Source organism: Choloepus didactylus, chromosome 1, assembly GCF_015220235.1.
Source record: "Choloepus didactylus isolate mChoDid1 chromosome 1, mChoDid1.pri, whole genome shotgun sequence".
Lineage (NCBI taxonomy): Eukaryota > Metazoa > Chordata > Mammalia > Pilosa > Megalonychidae > Choloepus > Choloepus didactylus.
The window spans coordinates 63,521,248-63,544,339 of NC_051307.1; the positions used below are offsets into that span (position 1 = coordinate 63,521,248).

At 37.9% G+C, this 23,092-nt stretch overlaps 1 protein-coding gene across 4 annotated transcripts in view; it reads left to right on the forward strand.

The window, feature by feature from the left end:
• The window catches only part of CMSS1 (cms1 ribosomal small subunit homolog), a 416,700-nt gene that overhangs the window by 373,673 nt on the left and 19,935 nt on the right, over nucleotides 1–23,092 (forward strand). For 2 of the 4 annotated variants that reach the window (XM_037834420.1, XM_037834436.1), the window contains 3 exons: nucleotides 3,705–3,793; nucleotides 13,968–14,039; nucleotides 15,888–16,017. In XM_037834420.1, the coding sequence (XP_037690348.1) occupies nucleotides 3,705–3,793; nucleotides 13,968–14,039; nucleotides 15,888–16,017 (291 nt within the window). The remainder of the gene's footprint in view (nucleotides 1–3,704; nucleotides 3,794–13,967; nucleotides 14,040–15,887; nucleotides 16,018–23,092) is intronic. The other 2 variants (XM_037834428.1, XM_037834439.1) reach the window with 2 other exon arrangements.

Genomic DNA, 23,092 nt, shown 5'->3' on the forward strand with positions numbered 1-23,092 from the left:
AACATAAAGAAACTATGAATAGAAATTCATGTAATAGAAATCAAAGATAAAATACAGCAAGGCATCAATAAACACAAAACCTGTTGTTGTTTTTGTAAACAAAGACTTCTAGAAAGGTTAAACAAGAAAAAGATGCAAATAAATAATAGGAAAAAGAAAACAAGACATAGCTACGTATAATGATATGCTCTTTACAATAAATTTGAAAAGTTTAATTTAATGGTGAGTTACCTAGAAAAATATACCTGCTAAAAACTGAATTAAGAATAAAAAAGAAAACATGAATAATCATATAACAATTAGAAATTGAAGCAATATGTTAAAACACCTACAAAAAGAATTATAGACCCTGCTTGTTTTACTGATATATTTTATCAAATATCAAGGAAAAGATAATTTCAACTACGTATAGCTATTTCAGAGGATAGAAAAAGAGAGGGTGTTTCCCATCTTTTAAATGAAGCTAAATATAACCTACCTAAACCAGACACAAGCAATATGAGAAAGGAAAAATTATTTCAGACTTGTAAAAAGAATTCTAAATTGCTAGTATTCGGATTTTTCTTTCACTTATCATATTTTTTAAAATTCATCTGTGTTTTTGTGTGTCAGTAGTTTGTTTTGTTTCTTTTTATTGCTGAATAGTATTCCATTATATGGTTGTTCCACAATTTATCAATTCACCATTTGAAGGTCATTGAGTTCTTTCCAGTTTTTGATGATGAAGAATAAAGCTGCTATAAGCATTTGCATACAGTTTTTTATGTGTATGTGTATGTTTTCATTTCTTTTGGGTAAATAGCTAAGAGTTGGATTACTGCTCCACGTGATGTATGTTTATAAGAAACTGCCAAACTTGTTTCCCAAAGTGGCTATCTTTGTCTGTTAGGCTGCTATGACAAATACCACACAATGGGTTGGCTTAACAACAGGACGGTTAACAATTGTTTACTTTGCAAGCAAGGAATTGAGGTTGGAGAGAGAGGATACTTTTTTTATATTTTATACCTTTATTTTTTTATAACTTTCAGTACTATTTGAACTCTGTCAAGTGCAAATTTTAAAATTATTTTAAACAAATAGTGATTTGGGAAAGAGGCTATTACTTAAGCTAAGTAATACTTCTAATGTGGTCGAGAATATTTTGAATATCTTGACAAGCCAAGATAAATTACATTGTTTGTAGTTGTGAAATATTATAAACAACTCTTGTAACTATCAGTAGAGACTAATTAGTTAATTATGGAATATCCATGTAATGAAATGTTACACAACCATTAAACATAATGGAGGAGATCTAAAGATGTCCAAAGACACGTTGGATTATAAACCAAGTTGCAGTACCATGTATATGATCTAATTCTATCTATATAAAAGGTGTGTGTGTGTGTGCACGCACGCAAACGTTTTTAGTGCATTGAAAGTGTCTGAAATAATAGAGGATACATAAAATATAGTTTATCAGATAGGACAGGGGTGAGAACTTTTACTTAAACTTGTATAAGGTATTTAATGTTTTACATGGATAATATATTACTTTTATAGAAAAAAACATAAATAAAACAATAGGTATGGGAGGTGATCTTTTTCTTTTTAATCAACACAGACCAAGTACTTTGGGTACCTATGGGTAGACTTTACACTACAGATAGAGCGAAAGCCTAACTTTTTTTTTTTTAATCTTTCAGCCACTGAAACTTTATTTTGTTTCATTTCTCTTCTCCCTTTTGATCAAGAAGTCTTTCTCAATCCCACGATGCCGAGACCAGGCTCATCCCCAGGAGTCATGTCCCACATAGGGGGAGGGCAGTGAGTTTACCTGCAGAGTTAAAAGCCTAACATTTATGCAATATCAGCACACAGTATGAGGCAGAATAAAATTATGTACTGATTTACAAGGTACAGACTACAAATACTATAAAAGTGTACAGGCAAGAGGAAGAAGGAAGGCTGTGTAGTCAACCAAAGCTTCTGAGAAGGAGAGGTTGGATGGTGTTAAGAGAAAGGAGGCACCATTGGTAGAAGCCAATGTAAGAAATTTCACAGGACTGACGATAGCTGTTTTAGTTTCCTAGTTGCTAAAACAAATACCATACAATGGGTTGGCTTAAACAGGGGGAATTTATTGGCTCCCAGTTTTGAGGCTACAAGAAGTTCAAAGTCAAGGTGTCAGCAAGGTAATGCTGTCTTCCAGAAGACTGTGGCATTCTGGGACTGGCTGCCTGTGATCCTTGGTCCTTGGTTTTTCTGTCACTTGACAAGGCATATAATGACATCTCCTTTCTCTTCTGGGTTTTGTTGACTTCTGGCTTCTGGCTTCTTCCTGTGGCTTTCTCCCTGTGTACAATTTCCTTTGCTTATAAGGACATAAACCACATTGGATTATGGCCCACCCTCATTTAGTTTGGGCACACATTCACATTAATTATTAACATTTTCAAAGGTCCTATTTACAAATGGGTTCACCCCACAGAACCAGGGTTGGGATCTCAACGTGCCTTTTGTGGGGTACATGATTCAATCCCCAACAATGGCCTTTTCTGGGGAAAGGAAATTCCACAGATGGGGTTGTAAAATTTAGCAAATAAAAACACAAGACACCCCATTAAATTTGAATTTCAGATGAATAGCAAATAATTTTTTAGTCCCCTTTAGATATGCCCTATACAATATTTGAGAACTACCTATATATAAAAATCCTTCATATGTGTCTGAAATTCAAATTTCACAGGGCATCCTGTATTTTATCTGGCAACTCTAGAGTTCTGGGCTTTAATTTTGAAGATTTCATTATGGCCTGCCCAGCATGACTCTGCAGTTCTCTGAACCCAGAGTGTTTTACAAAGCAAAAAATTTTTAATTTTGACAAAGTTTAATTTATCAATTTTTCTTTTTGTGGTTTGTGCTTTTGGTGTTAAATCTAAGAACTTTTTGTTGTATAAACAGGAAAATTGTTTTCTTTTATTTTTCTGGATTCTGAGAGGAAAATTTATTTTTTCCATTGTGGAAAGATAAAGAAAATTCAAAATAAGAATTTATCATGACCATAATCCCTTTACCACAACTTCTTAACATTTCCCCTAGGCCCAGCAACCTGAGTCTCAGGGGCTGGCTGGGTCTAGACACAGGCATTATAACTTGCGGGGAAAGATCACGAACTTTAGACTCAGATAGACCTGGGTTCCCAGGTGTTTGATCTATTGCTTCACCTCTTTACCATGGCAGCTTTCTTATCTGCAAATGGTGGGTTTAATATCTGTGAAGTCAGTAGTTATATTGTAAGAATTAAATAAGATAATGTATACAAAGCCCTGTGCTAAACATGCAGTAGCTGCTCCATAATGATAGTTCTGATCATTTATCATCATCATAAGATGGCTTTTTGTCATTGTAAGTTCTTAATAAATTTCATTTTTAAAGCTGCAAAAAAATCCTGTTGTATGAGTGTTGCATAATTATTTAACTTCCCTTGATGTTTGACATCTAGGTAATCTTCGGTTTTTCAGTTTTATAAAGATTGCAATCTCAGTGTTTAATGAAGACATTTTGGATCATTTCCTTAAATTCACCTTCCTAGAGGTGAATTACTAAATCAAGGAAATTACTAAATCAAACCTTTTGCAAAGGTTGTACCAAGGTTACACCAGCAATGGAGGAAAGAAAAGGGAGACCCTTTTCTAATTTCTAAACTTTCTGTTTCCTAGAAGCATCAGATGGTGATGGAGGAGGTGACACTGAAATGATGCAGCAGGAGACTGCTCCAATTCCTTCCCTGTCAAAGAAAGGCAAACAGGTGACAGTCACTGTGGGGAAATCATAATGGTTAGCTTCTGAATTCAGCTGTTTCACCCCTCTGTAGCAGTTGCTGTGCCCCAACATGGATTGCTGGGTGGGATTTGAGGGAAGCTTTTATCATCTCTACCCCCTGAGAAGTCCATGCTTCATTAATTCTAAACCAGCAAGTTCTATTTTCCCCCTAAGATTTTATTACATAAATGTGTAAATGTGTTTTACAATAATAATGGTATCTTAGATTCCTGTATCACATTTCCCCCAAAGATCCAGCCTCATTATTCTGGTTACAGTTCCAAGGAGGAGACAAATAGCATAAATACATGCAAATTTACTCTAGCCACAAATCCCTGATTACAGTGCCATGCCATGCTGCCAGTGCCTCATTTCTACCCATTGTTATGGTCTATTGTATGCATTCTTCTTGGGATTTGCTGCCTTAGTATTTGCTTTGTGGACCTATGACCTATATTGCCTTTTTAATCTTCCTACTGGCCTTTGAAATGCTACTCACATCCATTTGAAGATTTTTCATTTTATGTGTCCCTCAAATCAGATTAGTACATCCATGTGTGATTTTTAAAGGACTGTCTACTGTTAGTCCAAAGTTATCATCTTCCTCATAGAACTGATTATTATAGGTGCCCCTTTACTCATTCCACTAGAAGGTGACTCTACCCAATGTTTGTGGCTGGGCTCAGGATAATTGTGAGAAGCAGTTTAACATAGTTGTTGCTTAGGAGCTATGTTACCTTAGACAAGTTACTTAGCTTTTTACCTGAATTTATCTCACTGACCACACCAATAGCCATGCCTTCTTTAACCTTTGCTCCAAAGTTCTACTTGCAGATCTTATTTCCAAACATTCTTCTTCATGCCCCACTGGCATTCTTTTTCCTTATTTCTCCCCTTAATTCTCTTCTTGCTTGCTCCTCACCTTCTCTGGACCCATTGATGAAAGAATAAATTGCAGTAATAAGCTTAATTGAGCCTGCATCTTTACTGTCTTTTTTTGGGTAGAGCCATCAGCATTGCTAAATTTCCACCTGTGTTGTAGCTCCTTCCTCCTTGGCTTTTCTTTTCCCACAACCATCAAGTTAGACAAATGGCAGATAACCATAGGAAGAAGACGGAAATGAGAGAAGAGGAACTTAAATGTGTCCCTCATTTCTGTGAGCATTCACCTTTCTTTCAGCTACCCAGGTATCAACAATAATGAATACCATTTATTGAGCACTTACCACATCCCAAGTGTACTGTAGCTTATGTAATCCTCACAGAAACCCCATATGATATGTGGTGCCCCATTTTACAAAGAATGTGAGGCTCAGAGGGATGGGTGCCAAGAGTCAAGGCCCACTGGGCTGACTGTGAAGCAGGCTGCTGAGGATTCTGCTGCCTCCACTGCCCTTTTCACCTGTCTGATCTTTCACTTTGGAAAATTGGATTAGCCATGGTCTTGTGTTCTTGGTGGTTACATGCCATCACCATTTTCTGCTGAGAAAAAAAAGACAAAAGCTTAAGATTTTATTGCCCATTTTAACCACCTTCCTCTTGCTCTAATTCCTTCACTGCCAAATTGATTTAGAGTCCCAGTCCTAGCTAGACAAAATGCCACCAACCCCTTTCTCCAAGCCTAAACTCATTTCCCTGGCCGAGGATTCTTCTCTTCCTCTGAATTTACACAGGAATCTGTTTCTGGCCCTTTGCCTCATATGGGTGTTATCCCTCTCTTGCTTCCCTAACCATCTCCACAGAATGTGCATCTCCATAGAACCTTGCCCCCAGTTGGTACTCATTATTTGTGAAATAAAGGAATAAAGGACTACACCAGCTATCGAAATTTTCTCACCAATCTTCCCATCTCAACCCTTTGCATCCCAGCTTGTGAGCCATCAGCTCCCTGAAACTGCTGCCTGTAGAGGTCTCTTGGAGCCTCATGAACGAGCAGCCTTCCTCCCTTCTCAAACCCCATCCTTGATCTTCCCACTGCAGTTCCCTCCTTGAAAGACTCCCCAACCTTGATATTCAGGGAAGGGGTCTCTCCTGTTCCACCCCTGACTCTCCAGCCAGTCCCTCTGGCTCCTCATGAGCTCCTCATCTCCTCTCTCCCACTACTTTCCTCCTTCTGGAATTCATCTCACGTCCACAAAGTGGACCTGCTTGTCAGTAGACTGTTCTTTCATGAGTCCTTCTCTAGTTGTTTGCATATGTAGAGCTTAGGACTACCACTGCTTCATAAGCACCTCAGAGCCACTACAGTACTGAGCTCTGTATTGGGCATTTGACTGATTTGGCAAACATGATCAGATATTTGTTTTTAAAAAGTAATTACTCTTTTTTCTTAGATCAAAAGAAAAAGAATTTATTTCATGCTTTATTTAAACTTTGACTTTTTTTACAAAGTTGTTTAGTTGCTTTGCTGTTCTTTTATGTTTTTCTTTATGCCTGTGCAGGAACTGGCATTATACTCCCAATTGGAATATATGTTTAGGCTTTAATATCATCAGGTTAGAGTTTCTGTAGAAATAGATGGTGTTCCTTCCTTTGTGACAGCTGGGTCTCACATTTCTATTGCCAAGTCCATACCTCTGATCTGTCCAGGATTTCATGCAGCAGATTTATAACTTTATAAGGTTTCTTATACACACAACTACATCATCTCTAGCCACCACTTCTCATCTAAGTAATCATCCTTGGCCTGCTTAACATGAGCATAACGATTTGCCAACTATTCTTTTTTTCCCTAGATATCACTTCCAAACTAAATGATGAATTTCCCTACTCCTAGAGATTGCATCGCCCTCTTCCTTTCTTGTCATCAGTCATTTCAGAACCAGCCTTAGTGATCGTAATTATGGTTCCCAGAATATAATCCCTTACAAGGGATTTTGTAACATTTTCATTGATGCTTCCATGATGTTCCATAACCTTTTCAGTGGTTCCATGACCCATCCTCTGCCCCTCAGAGATCACATTGGACCCCTTTTTTTCCTCAGCTAGCCCTTTGTTTATCTCCTTGGATTATAAAGGAATTTTATCTCTTTCATTCTGTACTTTACCTTCTTGCCATTTCCTTATTTGAGCATTAATCACTTCATATCTCAGACCTTTCTCCCACTCTTATCTCTTCAAGATTATTCTTGACTATTGCTAAGAGAAAATAGAACTATGTCCTATCCACTCTGGCTTGCATTCTTTCTTTTCATGTTTGTCTCTCAGTTCTGTTACTCTTTGTATGAATTCATTGTTGAATAACAAGTTACATCAACAATTAGCATGTTAAACAGAAAAAATTTATTATCTCACAGGCATGGTTAGCTTGGTGCCTCTGGCTCTATGTCTTTCATCAGGTGGCAGTCATGTTTTGCACTGGGCTTGGGGGCTCAACTAGGAGGAATCTGCTTTGAAGTTCACTCATGTGGTTGTTGGCAGGCCTTGATCCCTCACTATATGAGCCTCTCCATGAAGTTGCCTCACAATGTAACAGCTAGCTGACTTCCCCCAAGCTGAGTGATCCAAAAGAAAATGAGCAAGTGCCCAAGACAGAAGCCACAGTCTTTTTATAATCTTATCTCACAAATGACATCTCATCACTTCTACTGTATTCTGTGTGTTAGTAGCAAGTCACTAAATCCATTCCACAATCAAGGTGGGGAGATTATACAAAGTCATGAATACCTGAATACTGGAGTCTGGCTATCACAGTTTTCCCTTCGCTCCCCACGCCCCTCCCCACCCTCGCAATGATTTATATCCTCCCCTATGCAGGATATGTTCACCCCTCCCAAGGCTTGCAAAAGCCTCATCCCATTTAAGCATCAGCATCATCATCTGAATCAGGTTTAGGTGCAATTGAGGCTTCTTGGGTTTAGCTCCTTAAGTACAGCTTTTTGAGTGTATCTTCTCTCAGCCTGTGAAATTTAAGAGACAAGTTATCTCCTTCCCATATAACCAGAATACTATGGTGGAATGGCCATAGGATAACCATTACAGACATTCCTATTCAAAAAGGAGGAATGTAAGCACAAAGGAGTCATTGGTCCACAGCAATTCTGAAATCCAACAGGGAAAATATTGGAAGTTTCTAGATTAGGTCTCAGTGCCCAGGAATAATTCTCCATAGCTCTCAGCTGTGCCCTCTGGACTCTTTTTACCTTTTGTGAAAGATACTTTGTTTTGAGCAACAAAGTAGCTATATCTTACCTCCTCCACCCAAACTAGAGATATTTCTGGATATGTAACTCCTTTAAGAACTTGGTGAATCTCCTGTGAGTCTTAATGTTCACTCCTTTAGGCAAAAGCCACACGTACAAATCTTTTCCAGGTGAATCCTTCCTCACCTTGAGCCGCTGCTGAGACAGCTGAGGGACCACATTCTTAAGCTTCCTAGAAGTCCTGTTGTTTGGTTGAGAGGATCTGTGAGGCACAACCTTAATATCTTTCAAGGGCTCTTATGTGCCTGAATGGTACAATCGATAAGATTTTCCTCACTCACTCATAGTGCCCTCAGAATCCAAAATTCTATGAATAGTGCATTCAAGGCACTCTGTCCACCCATCAGTCCACCTTATTTTTTATGCATTTCAAGGTATATGCAAAATTATTATACTCATTAAAAGAAGAAAATAATAATGAAAAAAACTACAATTGCTCCAATTAAAAAACAAAAAATTAGTACGCTCACCATACACTTCAGCTTGCGCATTATTAATTGAAGTTAAATATTTACTTCACAGTTTTTTGGGTTTTTTTTTTTGTTTTGTTTTTTTTTTTTTTTTTGCTTTTGAGGTAAATTTTACATACAATAAAATGCACAGATGTCAAGTGTACCATTTATGAGTTTTGACAAATGCCTAAAACTCCGTAATACAAACCACCATCAGGTTAAAGAACATTATCATCACCCCAGAATTCCTTCAAGCCTCTTCTCAATCACTTCCAAACCACTCATTCCAGCAGCAACCACTCAGTGATATCATTATTATTTCCTCTAACCAGTTCTAAAGTATTTTCATTTTTACAATGAACATGCTTATTTTGTTTTAATATGACAATTTTAATTTTTTATTTTTACCTAAGTGATAATTGCATATAAAATTTCTAATCAAACACTATTAAAAGTTTTTTTTAATGAAAAAAATAGCTATACCCTTCCCTACCCACCCCCATGCTAATTCTTTCCTCTGATGCAACCATTCTCAGTATATTTGTTTTCCTTATTACTACCTTATAGTTGATACTGCGATTCCTTGATTTGTCAATTTCTTACATGGTATCTCCCATCTACCCCCTCTTCCCTCTCCAACCACCCAACACAATGATATCACAATTTTGGTTAAAACAGTTGTCACTATTATATTATTATGACCATGGAAATATTGTTGAATACTGAGAAAAGGAGAAGCTGGTATCATTCCTCCTTTAATACAATTCTTTATTTTCATGGTATAAATAATTGCTTCATTTCTTCATTTGCCTGGATTCCTATTGTTTTTTGTTTCCATATGTTCCAACAGTTCTTCCACATGCCCATGAATAATATTTCCCGTATGCTCAAATACATCAGTTGTTTTTCTCTCCTGACAACCTCCATACTCCTATTCTACTCCAAACTGGTTTTCAAACCCTGCTGAGCAACTGAGTCTTCCCTTAACTGTCATCCTGGGATGTCACGTCAATACTGTCCTGAGTTGAACTCCCTATTTGCTGAATCCCATATCTTCCTCTTTTTTTGGTTTAGCCCTTTGTTTTACTGGAACACAGCCTTCAGTATCTTTGGGTGGGAAATGAATTTTTTGAATCCTTAAATATCTGAAAATGTCTTTATTCTGCTCTTACACTTGATAGGTAATTGGGCTGGGCATAAAAATGTAATTTACAGGAATTTTTTCCTCAATTTTGAAGACAGTTTCACAGAGTTCTAATATCTATTATTACCTTAGAGAGGGCTGATGCCATATTTTCTGATCCTTTATATTTTATGTTTCATTGTTTTTCTGTTTGGAAATTTTGGGAATCCTTTCTTCATCTATGGTGTTCTTAAATTTAACAGTGATGCTTTTTGGTATGGGTTTTCAAATATTCATTGTACTTGATACTTGATGGGCTTTCAATTTGGAGTTTCATGATCTGGAAAGTATCCCACATTTCTGGAAAGCTTTTCTTGTATTATTTCTTTGATCATTCCTCCTTGCTGTTTTTTATTCTTTCTGTACTTTTCTTTGAATGGTGGACTTCTTGAACTGGTTCTCTAATATTCTTCCTTTTTTTTCCCTTCCCATTTTTCATCTCTTTATTTTTGTTTCTCTTTCTGGGAGATCTACTCTATCTTCAAGCCTTCCTCTTACATTTTGTTATTTCATTTTTTACATTAATATTTAAATGTTTTCTGATTATTCTTTTTGTAGCATGTTTCTTGGTTGATGGATGCAAAATCTTCCCTTATCTCTTTGAGGATATTAATTGTAATTGTTTTGAAGAATTATCCCTCTTTGTTCCAGGTTTTTTTTTTTCCTTGTTTGCTTGCTTTGATCTTTCATTTTTATGTTGGGAGCTTTCCTTAGATGTACTTAGATGCAAAGAGCAATTGTATCCTAGCTCCCTATTCATATTGAAGAGAGATACACTAAAAAGTTGATTGAAAGTTTTTTGCATGAGTGGGGTTTGTTGATTAGAGGACTTCACAATAGGGTGATGGATAACAAAAAACTGGACTTTTACTATGGGACTCCCATATGTCACTCTCTTGTGGCATTTCTCTTTGGCCATTCCATTATTCCGAAGAAGAATTCACTTGTTTCCTGCTTGTGATATGTAAGCTTGGCTCCAGACATTCTGGAACAGGGGCAGGAAAGAGATGAGCCTCAGCCTCTGCCCTGTCTCCCCCATGCCTGATTTCTTGGTCTTCTCAAGTTCAGTCTTTTCAGAGAATAAACCTCCAGTCTGCTGCTAGCATGGGCAAGGTGAGAGGAAATAATAATGATATCATTGCCTGGCTGCCTGGAGGAGGGAACGGGTGGAGCTAATCATTCTAACTAACTTTCAGCCAATCTCTTTCTTTTCAGCCCTTCAGTACTTTCTATAGCACCTTATGGCCCAAGTACTGGACCTTTTCTGAGTCTAGCAAGTCAAATAGACTTATTTATTGTTAGCTTCACCTTTCCAAAAACTCAGATGGTAGGTTTCTCTCTCTAAATCACTTCCATCCACTTTCCGTTTTCCAGAAATTTGTTGAAATATCTCCACTACTCTTGTCCTCTCTCCTAGTTTCTTATTCCTTATAGGTTAACACCTTTAGGTTTCCTTTATTTTCACTTTGGTGGGATTTTGGGATTGATTTTCCATGCTTAAACAGAAGAACCATTCTTAAAGGATAATTTTTGCCACTAAAGAATTGAGAACATGCCCTAGTTGCTTCTCTTGAAAGCTTTATTTTTTTCAGATATTTTTGTAAAGTTTGATTCTTCATACTACATATTTAAAATTGCTGCATTTCATATAAAGAGATAATATTACTTAACAACTGTTGGAATTGGTTTCCAAAAATTGTTGGTGACCTGGACTGAGTCATCCACATCTTTCTTACCCTCTCTCTTTGAGGATAAATATCAGCATTCATTAGATAGCTGACTAAGGTAGGAATTTTCAATAATGTAGGTTTGGATTTCTCCATAAAGCTATCTTTACTTTATAGAAATTGGCCCCATAAACGTAGCTTCTTATTAGCACCCTCCTCCAACCAGCTAAGGGCCAGAAAACAAGTACTATACTGTATTTCCTTTAGACTGATCTAAGAATTTGAACCTAACATTGAAACCTGATGCAGTATCTTGACTAAAGCAGTTTATCAACCAGGTTTCTTTTTCCCTGTGCATGATTCAGAATTGCATTTTCATTTTCTTCCAGAATAGGGGAGTCCATGTCCTTATAATTGAGCTCATTTCCAGACTTAACTTGTGTAATATTTGAGCTAGTTGGCTTTGCAAACCTTTGTAACCTTAAATACAACATAGCCAATTGAACATACTCCTAGACAGCAATCCCATTTGCTAAATAAGAAAATGGAACAGGTTTCTAAATCTGCTTCCCAAGACCTTGATTCTGGTGACAAGGTACTGTATGTAGTATGTCTTAAGGGAGCTGCTAATTATATCCAGGCCCTTGCCTTAGGAGCATGAGCTGAATGTTGGACTGGTCTGAAATTGTACTCTTATGACCATCTGGCAGCTTCTGTGACATATTAGTGGCCTTGGCCCAGTTTCTAATTGGCACGTACCAGCATCAAATCAGCATGTGTCTGCATCCAAAAGACAGCTTAACTTTCTAAATAAAAGAGATCATAATATCTCTCTTCTTTGGCTATGATGCAATTGCTCCTTGCAGGGTTTTTGTTTTAACCAAGAGGAACCCAAAAGTCCAAGATTCCCATGTTAATTTAATCCCAACCCTGTGAATATACCTCTGTTCTAACTGAAACAGAGTTTAAAAACTGCTGGTCCTTGCCCCGTGTCTTGAAGAAATTATGTAGCTTTATGTGTCCCTCTGGCTTCAGGCCATAGTCATTCTCAATCTGCAGGCTGTCTGTAAGCTTTAATATAAAGATTCATCTGTAATCATTTTAAACAGAGCCAGTGGAGACAAGATTGGTTTGGTTAGTAGCTCACTAGCTTAAACTGAGTCCTCTCTGGTTGGAATGGAAACTTAATTTAGGGAAAACTCAAAATGTTTTCACTTTACATTTTATGTCTTGTTTGGCAATTTATTTGAAAATGTTGCATGACGGTCCAACACAGGAAACATTTTATATTCCTACTTATGATTAATAAATATGGAATCTGAAGCATTCTGTTTTATAAATCAAGGTCTTAGTCCAAATTTCCTGTTTTTCTACTTTAAAAAAACCTCAGGATAAAAATAAAACTAAACTGCATAGGATACTCGGGTCAAGGCAACAGGCGAAACAGATTATTTGGGATAATCTGGATAATTATTCTGGTTCTGAGACAGTTGTCAGACCATTAGCAGAAACATCCATTTTTTAATCACAGTAGATAAAGTATTTAGTACAGCTGGGTTTGCAAAAATATAAGTAAATATATCCTACTTCAAATTTAATATGCTCCGGGGAGGAATGTAGACCCGGCATCGTGGGATGGAGAACATCTTCTTGACCAAAAGGGGGATGTGAAAGGAAATGAAATAAGCTTCAGTGGCAGAGAGATTCCAAAACGAGCCGAGAGATCACTCTGGTGGGCACTCTTACGCACACTTTAGACAACCTTTTTTAGGTTCTAAAGAATTGGGGTAGCTGGTGGTGGATACCTGAAACTATTAAACTACAACCCAGAACCCATGAATTTCGAAGACAGTTGTATAAAAATGTAGCTTATGAGGGGTGACAGTGGGATTGGGAATGCCATAAGGACCAAACTCCACTTTGTCTAGTTTATGGATGGATGTGTAGAAAAGTAGGGGAAGCAAACAAACAGACAAAGGTACCTAGTGTTCTTTTTTATTTCAATTGCTCTTTTTCACTCTAATTATTATTCTTGTTATTTTTGTGTGTGTGCTAATGAAGGTGTCAGGGATTGATTTAGGTGATGAATGTACAACTATGTAATGGTACTGTAAACAATCGAAAGTACAATTTGTTTTGTATGACTGCGTAGTATGTGAATATATCTCAATAAAATGATCAAAAAAAAATTTAATATGCTTATTGAAAAGAGGAAAGAACAGATATTACAAAATAGTAAACTAGTGACTTGGAAATGCAATCTCACACATGATTAGCTCACGGAAAATCTCAAAGACTGTCTCACCACATCTCAATCACATCTATTTCTGCCCATATTTTATAAACCTGTCCTCTGTCTTTAATACCTTGCACCACCACCCCAAACATACATACACACCCACTCACTCACACATTTCAAACTTCATTTAAAGATTTTCCAGTCTTAAGTCATCTGTACTTTTTGACTTTCTCAAATTCTCTCAGCCCAGCGCCTACGTATTAGCCAAGAGCAGGTTCTTAGCATCTCTATCTGTACGATATTACCAAGATACTCTGAAGAATACATACATGGCAAAAGGGACTTTGATATTTATACCATTAGTTGACACCTCATCACACTAAGATGAAAAGTTTTCTCATTTGTATTTCTTTATAGCCTAAAGAATGTTTCTTTATCCAAACAAAGGAAACAAAAGAAGATGCCACCAAGACCAGGAGGAAGAGAAAGGTATCATTAATAGTTTCTTACAATGATATGGACTCAAATGGTTTTCATCACATTTTTGTTTTGTCTTGTTTTGTTTTTGATGGGGCAATTCTTGTAATTCCTGCTTTAGAGATTCTGAAATTGTTAATTCAGTGAGATTTGGTGACTTTCATAAGGTCATAAGTTATGAGCATTTCTCCTAGAGCTAAAAATAAATTCTTCTGACTCTTATTGCAGTCATGCAGGACACCAAACATCTTTGTTACCCACCCTGTGTTTTCACTGTGGTTAGAAGTCAGACATGGATTTCTAATTCTAGAAGGCGTTCAGAGCTATCCTGCCCTCTGGACTCTCTAACTCTGGGTGAGGTAGAGCTCAACCACATGGATTAGATTTCCAATAAAAGAAATTTACCAACCTTCCTTTTCCTACTCATCACAGTTTTTAAGGCCGTATCCCTTAGAATATTAAAAAGAAAGTAAGCAGATGCAGGTAGTATAAAGCATTTCTGACTCTAATTTGGAACCATAATTTAAGACAAAAGTCTCCTCTTCCATTTTAATACTTGCTTATGAGCACAGAGAAGGCTCTTGCTCCTATACACACTTTCTGATGGGTTAGCCTTAGAGAAAGAATGGTAAGCTTCGACCTTCCATCATAGTTGTTAAAACAGCAATGTAATTCTCTCCCTACCAAGAAGGGCCTATTGCTGAAGGCAGCAGAGGAAATATGATTGGGATTAGAGGAAAGAAGATGGACTCAAACCAATTACTTAAGAGCAAGCTTTTAGAAAACTGAGATGTGTGTACATATGTTTTCTTTCCTCACAAATGGCCAAATAGGAAGATGGCAGATGCCAAATTGGCTGAGGTTTGGCAAGTCCTTAAAGAAGTGACTTTAACTTCTCTTTGATAGTTTTTACAGTAATGACCTTCAGGAGTGTTAAGTTCTTGGTGGCTCAAGGTCAGAACTCTAGCTAGATAGTTTAGCCTTGGCTGAGGTCATGCTAAAATGTACCCTCTGATGACATATTTTTAAAAGTTAATTTGTTTGATCGAACCTTGACCAATCTTGGCAGTGATATAAAAATGAGGATATTGTGAAAGGAGGGGAGGGGGGTGTGAAATGGGGAGTGGGAGTAGGGGGAGTGATTCCTTCTGGATCTTTGATGAAACATTAGAAGAAGTGAGAAGGGAAGTTTATAATGAAAATTAATTGAATGATTTCATGTTCCTAGTACATTGCAGGCATTCAGTAAGTGCTACGCAAATGAGTCCAAACCAAAATAGATGTTGGAAAGTATTTCCTTAATATCTCTTCTTCTTTCCATGGGACCACTTTAAGACTGTCTATCTCCAAAGGCTTGAGAATTGTGGATCTAAAGTGCCCCTTGTCAGTGGGCTTATATGCTCACATTACTCTACAGGTTTTACTCCAACCTCAGAAATCCAATCTAAGACCCAACACCCCAAAAATCAGGTTAGGCCAGATATTCTCAAAATTTTACTCCCCCAGGAATACAAGTTATCTAGGTCTTAAAGAGTCGTTTAAAAGTGGTTTCCATAGCAACAAGATTGCTTGGCTTTTAATAGAAAATAGTATCCTATTATGGAGACTCCTGCAAGAATTTCAGTTTTCAGAATTCATAGAATCAAAGAGTTACAAGGAGCATTTTACATGATATGTTCATTTTAGCAAAACAATAGTTATGCCCAAGAAGTGTTTGCTGAGTTTTCGCAATTGTATTTATTAGAACTCAGCTATCATAAAAACTATGTGCAGTTTAAATGTTAGAGGAATCAAATTATCCTAAGCCAAATACCTTTCAAAAATCTATCTTTTCTGTTTTCCTTCCACCTCATATTTTAGAAGAAAATTACTGATATTCTTGCAAAGTCAGAACCAAAACCAGGGACACCTGAAGACTTACAGAAGCTGATGAAGGACTATTATAGCAGCAGTCGCTCAGTGATTGAATTAGAAGAACTGAATCTACCAGGTACAACCAGTCTCCTTTCCTTTTTTTTTTTTTCTTTTTCTTTTACTATTCTGAGCTTAGGGGGGCCTATTGTTAATCACTAACAATTTTCTTGATGATAAGGAACAAAATTGGTTTATCTTTCCTCTACTGAATGTAATGTTTAGGTGTCTCAGCCAATAAATTAATATATTTTCCATGTCTTAATATCCCTTCTTCAACCTAATAGTTTTAATTGTTGGATGGCTTCTTCATTACAGTGCTAAAATGTTATTTGTTCAATCTAATAGTAAGATTCGTAATTGTATTTTCTATTTTATTCTAAAGGCTAATTGTTGAGTGTGCATTTTTTAAGCAGACTCTTCAAGGAGTAAGAATTCCTAATAAGGAGAGAAGTTATATAAACATAAAGAACACATTGAAAAGTATAAATATGAAACATTGATTTACTCATCCTCTATCAGCAAGAACTTGAGCCTCAATAAACATCTTAGCTTTATTGTTGTCCTTGTTGTTGTTTTTAATCATGGATTTCTCGTCATGGTTTTGTTCTTAGGGTAGTGTTTCTGGTTACAGCCCAGACCATTTCAAGAAGACTATCTAAAGGAGGAGACAAAATTCTGCATTTTTAGCAAGGCTGCCACCTCACCCCAGATGATTCTCAAGTCTGCTAGAGTTTGAGAACCATTGCCTTAGAGTATATATAATTAAGGTAAAAAGATATTGCAAAAGTTTTAAAACCAAATTTTAATTAATTTCAAAATTATGATACATCCTGTATCTCCTTTGGTCAGGGGCTGAAGAAAAAGAGCTGTTGTCATAAAATCAAACCACAAAAAGTCTGAGTCCAACTGCTTTAGATGAGCTATTTATAGATTGCTAGAGATATCCAGTACTGCTTTTAGAAAAAAGTCAAGGGTAGCTTAATTTCTTTTTCCATTACAACTTTATGCTTTCTACTACAGGCTTGAGAAGCTGAAAAACAGTATGTTCCCTGAATTTTTATAATTCCTTTGTGATGTGGTTTTTGAAAAAATAATGCACATGGGATTCAGGAATATGAGTGCCTCTCTGTTTCTTTTCCAAGAATAATACCCTCTAGGGTATTGAAGACTGCATGTCCACATGAGCAAGATCTGGAGTGTTACACTTACTGAGCCCAGACAGCTCTAACAGCAATTAAGGCACTCTTCTCAGCACCCAGTTCCTCTGGAGGGGAGCAACATCCTAACTGTCCAATCACAAAATCTCTTCTCAAGCTTTAACTGAAGTTTGGTTTTTACTGGGAGTCAATGTTCAGTTTTCCCTTTTAGTTCTTTGTAAGAGTATACCTTCAACATAGGAAATATCTGTGAGATAATGGGACCGTTACTACTCTGTAACCTCATAGAACATTATAACCTCCAATTCTCTCTAGAATTGTAGAGTCAAAGGTCAGAAGAAATCTTTAAGGAACCGTTTCAGTTCCATAGTGAGTCTGTGTTATATTATTGTTTTATCAGAATTCAGTAATAGAGTTAGACAGGAGTGTGAGAGCATGAGTTGCTTTAGAGAGGAAGGAACACATATTAGAAATACTGTTATAGCCAAAAAGAACAGGTTTTCTTTTTCAGTTAGGAAATTAGGACATTCTGAGACACAGTAACGTAAAGCTTCGTTGGAAAGTTTTGGAGAAAATGCTCCATTCGCTACACTGATTAAGCCAACTACAAACAACAAAGAGGAAGTCCTTGCTAGGTGAGGGGGAGGGAAATGCCACTGGTTATTTGGAACAAGCTCAGGAAAGGACATAAATGTAAGGTGGATATAAATAATAAAATACTGTGCCTATATAGTTTGCCAAGTGTCTAACTCGGTTTTTATTTGATATTCTTTGGGTCTGTGCAACAGGAACATGTTTTTTCAGTTAATATTGTGCACTATACATGTTTATGTCGTACACATGGGCACTTAATTAGAGTTTTAAGGCAGAAGTCGCTCAGGGCTAATTAGACTCAAAGCTGTCCTCTTGAGAGCTGCAGTGTGGTTTAGATCAGTAGTTCCTAAATGCCTAAGGCTAGCTGCAACTGAATCACAGAGGAACTTACTTTAAAAAAAATAAAAATAAAAAAGCAGATTCCCAGGCCCACTTCCAAGAGATTGTGACTCACTAATCAAAAGGGAGCCCATCCCAGGCATCTGCATCATTTGTAGAGCTCTCCAGGTGATTTGGATTATATCCAGATTTGGGAAATTACAGTTTTAAAGACCATCAAAGACTCCACAGCAGTAAAGGAGGCAGCATCTTTGAAGTTAGTTACACACTTAATGTGAGTTATATGTGCTGGATCACAATGTGAATTCATTTAATTTAGTAATAGTTTATTCTCTAGCACCTGCTGTATTTATAGACAAACTTTTTGTTGTAGAACGAATTAGGAAGATAAACATGATGTTGCATTTTTTTACATCTGAAGTACAGAATTAATCATACTACATAATTGCTAGACCATGCTATCTTATGTGGTATTGTGTTATTCATTGTGTTGTATTTTGTTGTATTATGCCCATTTCTCCACAATCCACACTCCATTTTCCTTTCCCCATAGGCATTCTCTCTAATGTGTTGATATATACTTTTTTTTTAATTGAGATTGTTCAGATACCATACAACTGTCCAAAGATCCAAAGTGTACAATCAACTGCCCACGGCACCACCACACAGCCATGCATCCATCAACACAATTAATTTTTTTTTCAATTTTTAGAACATTTTCACTGCTCCAGAAAAAAAATAAAGACAGGAAAATAGGAAACTCAGATCCTCCCATACCCCTAACCATGCCCCCCTCCATTATTGGTTCATAGTTTTGGTATAGTACATTTGTTACTGTTTGAAAGAATGTTAAAATACTACTAACTGTAGTATATAGTTTGCATTGGATATATGTTTTTTCCTATATGCCTCTCTATTATTAACTTATAGTTATAGTGACATACATTTGTTCTAGTTCATGAGAAAGATTTCTAATATTTGTATAGTTATTCATGGACATTGTCTACCACAAAATTCACTGTTTTATACATTCCCATCTTTTAACCTCCAACTTTCCTTCTGGTGACATGTGTGACTCTGAGCTTACCCTTTCCACCACCTTCACACACCTTTAGGCACTGTTAGTTATTCTCATTACATGCTACCATCACCCCTGTCCATTTCCAAACATTTAAGTTCACCCTAGTTGAACATTCTGCTCATAATAAGCCACCGCTCCCCATTCTTTAGCCTCATTTCTATATCCTGGTAACCTATATTTCATGTCTATGAGTTTACATATTATAATTAGTTCATATCAGTGAGACCCTGCAATATTTGCCTGAATGTGTCTCTTATTTCACTCAATATAGTGCCTTCAAGGTTTCTTCATCACCTTATTTCTTTTAAGATGGTTTTGTTCACACACCATACATTCTGTCCTAAGTTAACAATCGTGTTCCTTGTATAGTCACATATTTATGTATTCAGCACCACTGGCACTCTCTATATAAGGACATCTCCATTTCTTCCACAAAGACAGAGGAAGAGTCAAAGAAGGCAGAGAGGCAAAAGAAAGAGAAAAGAGGAGAGAAAAACAAACAAAAACAAACAAAAAAAAAACTTGATAGCTAGAAAGCGAGGAAACGAAAGATAGCATCAACCTAAAGTAAAATAAAGAGTCAGACAACATCACCAATGCCAGGAGTCCCATACTATTCCCCTATTCCCCACCCCACCCCCCCATATGCATTTAGCTTTGGTACACTGCCCTTGCTACATCAAAAGAAGCATAACACATTGTTTCTGTTAATTCTAGCCTCTGGTTTGCATTGGTTGTATTTTCCCCTCAATCCCACCCTATTTTTAACACCTTGCAATGTTGACATTCACTTGTTCTACCTCATGTAAAAACATATTTCTACCTTTGATTACAATTGTTGAGCACCCCAGGTTTCCCTGAGTTACACAGTCCCAGTCTTTATCATTCGTCTTTTGTTCTGGTGACTCACATGGTCCCAGCCTTTCTCCTTCAACCATATTCACAGTCATCTTTGTTCAGTGCACTTACATTGCTGTGCTACTATCTCCCAAAATTGTTTTCCAAACCTCTCACTCCTGTCTTTTCGTTTCTGTTTGCAGTCTTCCTTTAGTATTTCCTGTTGAGCAGGTATCTTGTTCACAATCTCTGTCACTGTCTGTCAGAGAATAATTTAAACTCTCCCTCATATCTGAACGATAGTTTTGCTGGATATAGGATTCTTGGTTGGGAGGCGGGGCAAGATGGCAGACTGGTGAGCTGTAAGTTTTAGTTACTCCTCCAGGAAAGTAGGTAAAAAGCCAGGAACTGCGTGGACTGGACACCACAGAGCAATCTGTCTTTGGGCATACTTCATACAACACTCATGAAAACGTGGAACTGCTGAGATCAGCGAAATCTGTAAGTTTTTGCGGCCAGGGGACCCGCGCCCCTCCCTGCCAGGCTCAGTCCTGGGGGAGGAGGGTCTGTCAGCTCCGGGAAGGAGAAGGGAGAACTGCAGTGGCTGCTCTTATCGGAAACTCATTCTACTGATTCAAACTCCAACCATAGATAGACTGAGACCAGACACCAGAGACTCTGAGAGCAGCCGGCCCAGCAGAGAGGAGACAGGCATAGAAAAAAAACAACACGAAAAACTCCAAAATAAAAGCAGAGGATTTTTGGAGTTCTGGTGAACACAGAAAGGGGAAGGGCGGAGCTCAGGCCTTGAGGCGCATATGCAAATCCTGAAGCAAAGCTGATCTCTCTGCCCTGTGGACCTTTCCTTAATGGCCCTGGTTGCTTTGTCTATTAGCATTTCAATAACCCATTAGATCTCTGAGGAGGGCCGTTTTTTTTTTTTTTTAAATCCTTTTTTCTTTTTCTAAAACAATTACTCTAAGAAGCCCAATACAGAAAGCTTCAAAGAATTGCAATTTGGGCACGTCAAGTCAAGAGCAGAACTAAGAGAGCTCTGAGACAAAAGGCAATAATCCAGTGGCTGAGAAAATTCACTAAACAACACAACTTCCCAAGAAAAGGGGGGTGTCCGCTCACAGCCACCATCCTGGTGGACAGGAAACACTCCTGCCCATCGCCAGCCCCATAGCCCAGAGCTGCCCCAGACAACCCAGTGTGACGGAAGTGCTTCAAATAACAGGCACACACCACAAAACTGGGCGTGGACATTAGCCTTCCCTGCAACCTCAGCTGAATGTCCCAGAACTGGGAAGGTGGAGCAGTGTGAATTAACAAAGCCCCATTCAGCCATCATTTGAGCAGACTGGGAGCCTCCCTACACAGCCCAGCAGCCCAGAACTGCCCTGGGGGGACGGCACTCACCTGTGACATAGCACAGTCATCCCTCAACAGAGGACCCGGGGTGCACAGCCTGGAAGAGGGGCCCACTTGCAAGTCTCAGTAGCCATACGCCAATACCAAAGACTTGTGGGTCAGTGGCAGAGACAAACTGTGGCAGGACTGAACTGAAGGATTAGACTATTGCAGCAGCTTTAAAACTCTAGGATCATCAGGGAGATTTGATTGTTAGGGCCACCCCCCCTCCCCGACTGCCCAGAAACACGCCCCACATACAGGGCAGGCAACACCAACTACACACACAAGCTTGGTACACCAATTGGGCCCCACAAGACTCACTCCCCCACTCACCAAAAAGGCTAAGCAGGGGAGAACTGGCTTGTGGAGAACAGTTGGCTCGTGGACGCCACCTGCTGGTTAGTTAGAGAAAGTGTACTCCACGAAGCTGTAGATCTGATAAATTAGAGAAAAGGACTTCAATAGGTCTACAAACCCTAAAAGAACCCTATCAAGTTCAGCAAATGCCACGAGGCCAAAAACAACAGAAAATTATAAAGCATATGAAAAAAACAGACGATATGGATAACCCAAGCCCAAGCACCCAAATCAAAAGACCAGAAGAGACACAGCCCCTAGAGCAGCTACTCAAAGAACTAAAGATGAACAATGAGACCATAGTACGGGATATGAAGGAAATCAAGAAGACCCTAGAAGAGCATAAAGAAGACATTGCAAGACTAAATAAAAAAATGGATGATCTTATGGAAATTAAAGGATTCTTGGTTGGTGGTTTTTCTCTTTCAGTATCTTAAATATATCACCCCACTTCCTTCTTGCCTCCATGGTTTCTATTGAGAAATCCACACAGTCTTATCAAGCTTCCTTTGTATGTGATAGATCACTTTTCTCTTGCTGCTTTCAGGATTCTCTCTTTATCTTTGATGTTTGATAATGTGATTATTAAGTGTCTTGGCATAGGCCTATTCAGATCTATTCTGTTTGGGGTACACTGCACTTCTTCGACCTGTAATTTTATGTCTTTCATAAGAGATGGGAAATTTTCATTGATTATTTCCTCTATTACTGCTTCTGCCTGTTTTCCCTTCTCTTCACCAGTGACACATAAATTCTTGCTTTTCATTTTGTCTTTAAGTTTCCGGAGACGTTGATCATATTTTTCCATTCTTTTCTCTATCTGTTCCTCTGTAAGTAGGCTTTCAGGTGCCGTGTTCTCCAGTTCCTGAGTGTTTTCTTCAGTCTCTTGAGATCTGCTATTGTATGTTTCCAGTGTGTCTTTCATCTCTTGTATTTTGCCTTTCATTTCCATAGATTCTGCCAGTTGTTTTTCAAACCTTCAATTTCTACCTTATGTATGTCCTGTGTTTTCATTATACAGTTCAGCTCTTTCACCATATCTTCCCTAAACTTTTTGAATTGACTTCTTATTACTTGTTTCAATTCCTGTATCACAGTTGAAGTTTAAATTTGTTCCTTTGACTGGGTCATAACTTCATTTTTCTTAGTGTAGGTTGCAGTTTTCTGTTGTCTAGGCATGGTTTCCTTGGTTACCCCAATCAGGTTTTCCCAGACCAGAACTGGCTCAGGTCCCAGAAGGAAGAAATATTCAGTATCTGGTTTCCCTGAGGGTGTATCTTAGAAAATTGGTACACCCTGTGATGGCTCAGGTCCCTGTGCTTTTCTGCCCAGCAGGTGGCACATGTCAGCCTGTAATTCTTGGCTGGTGT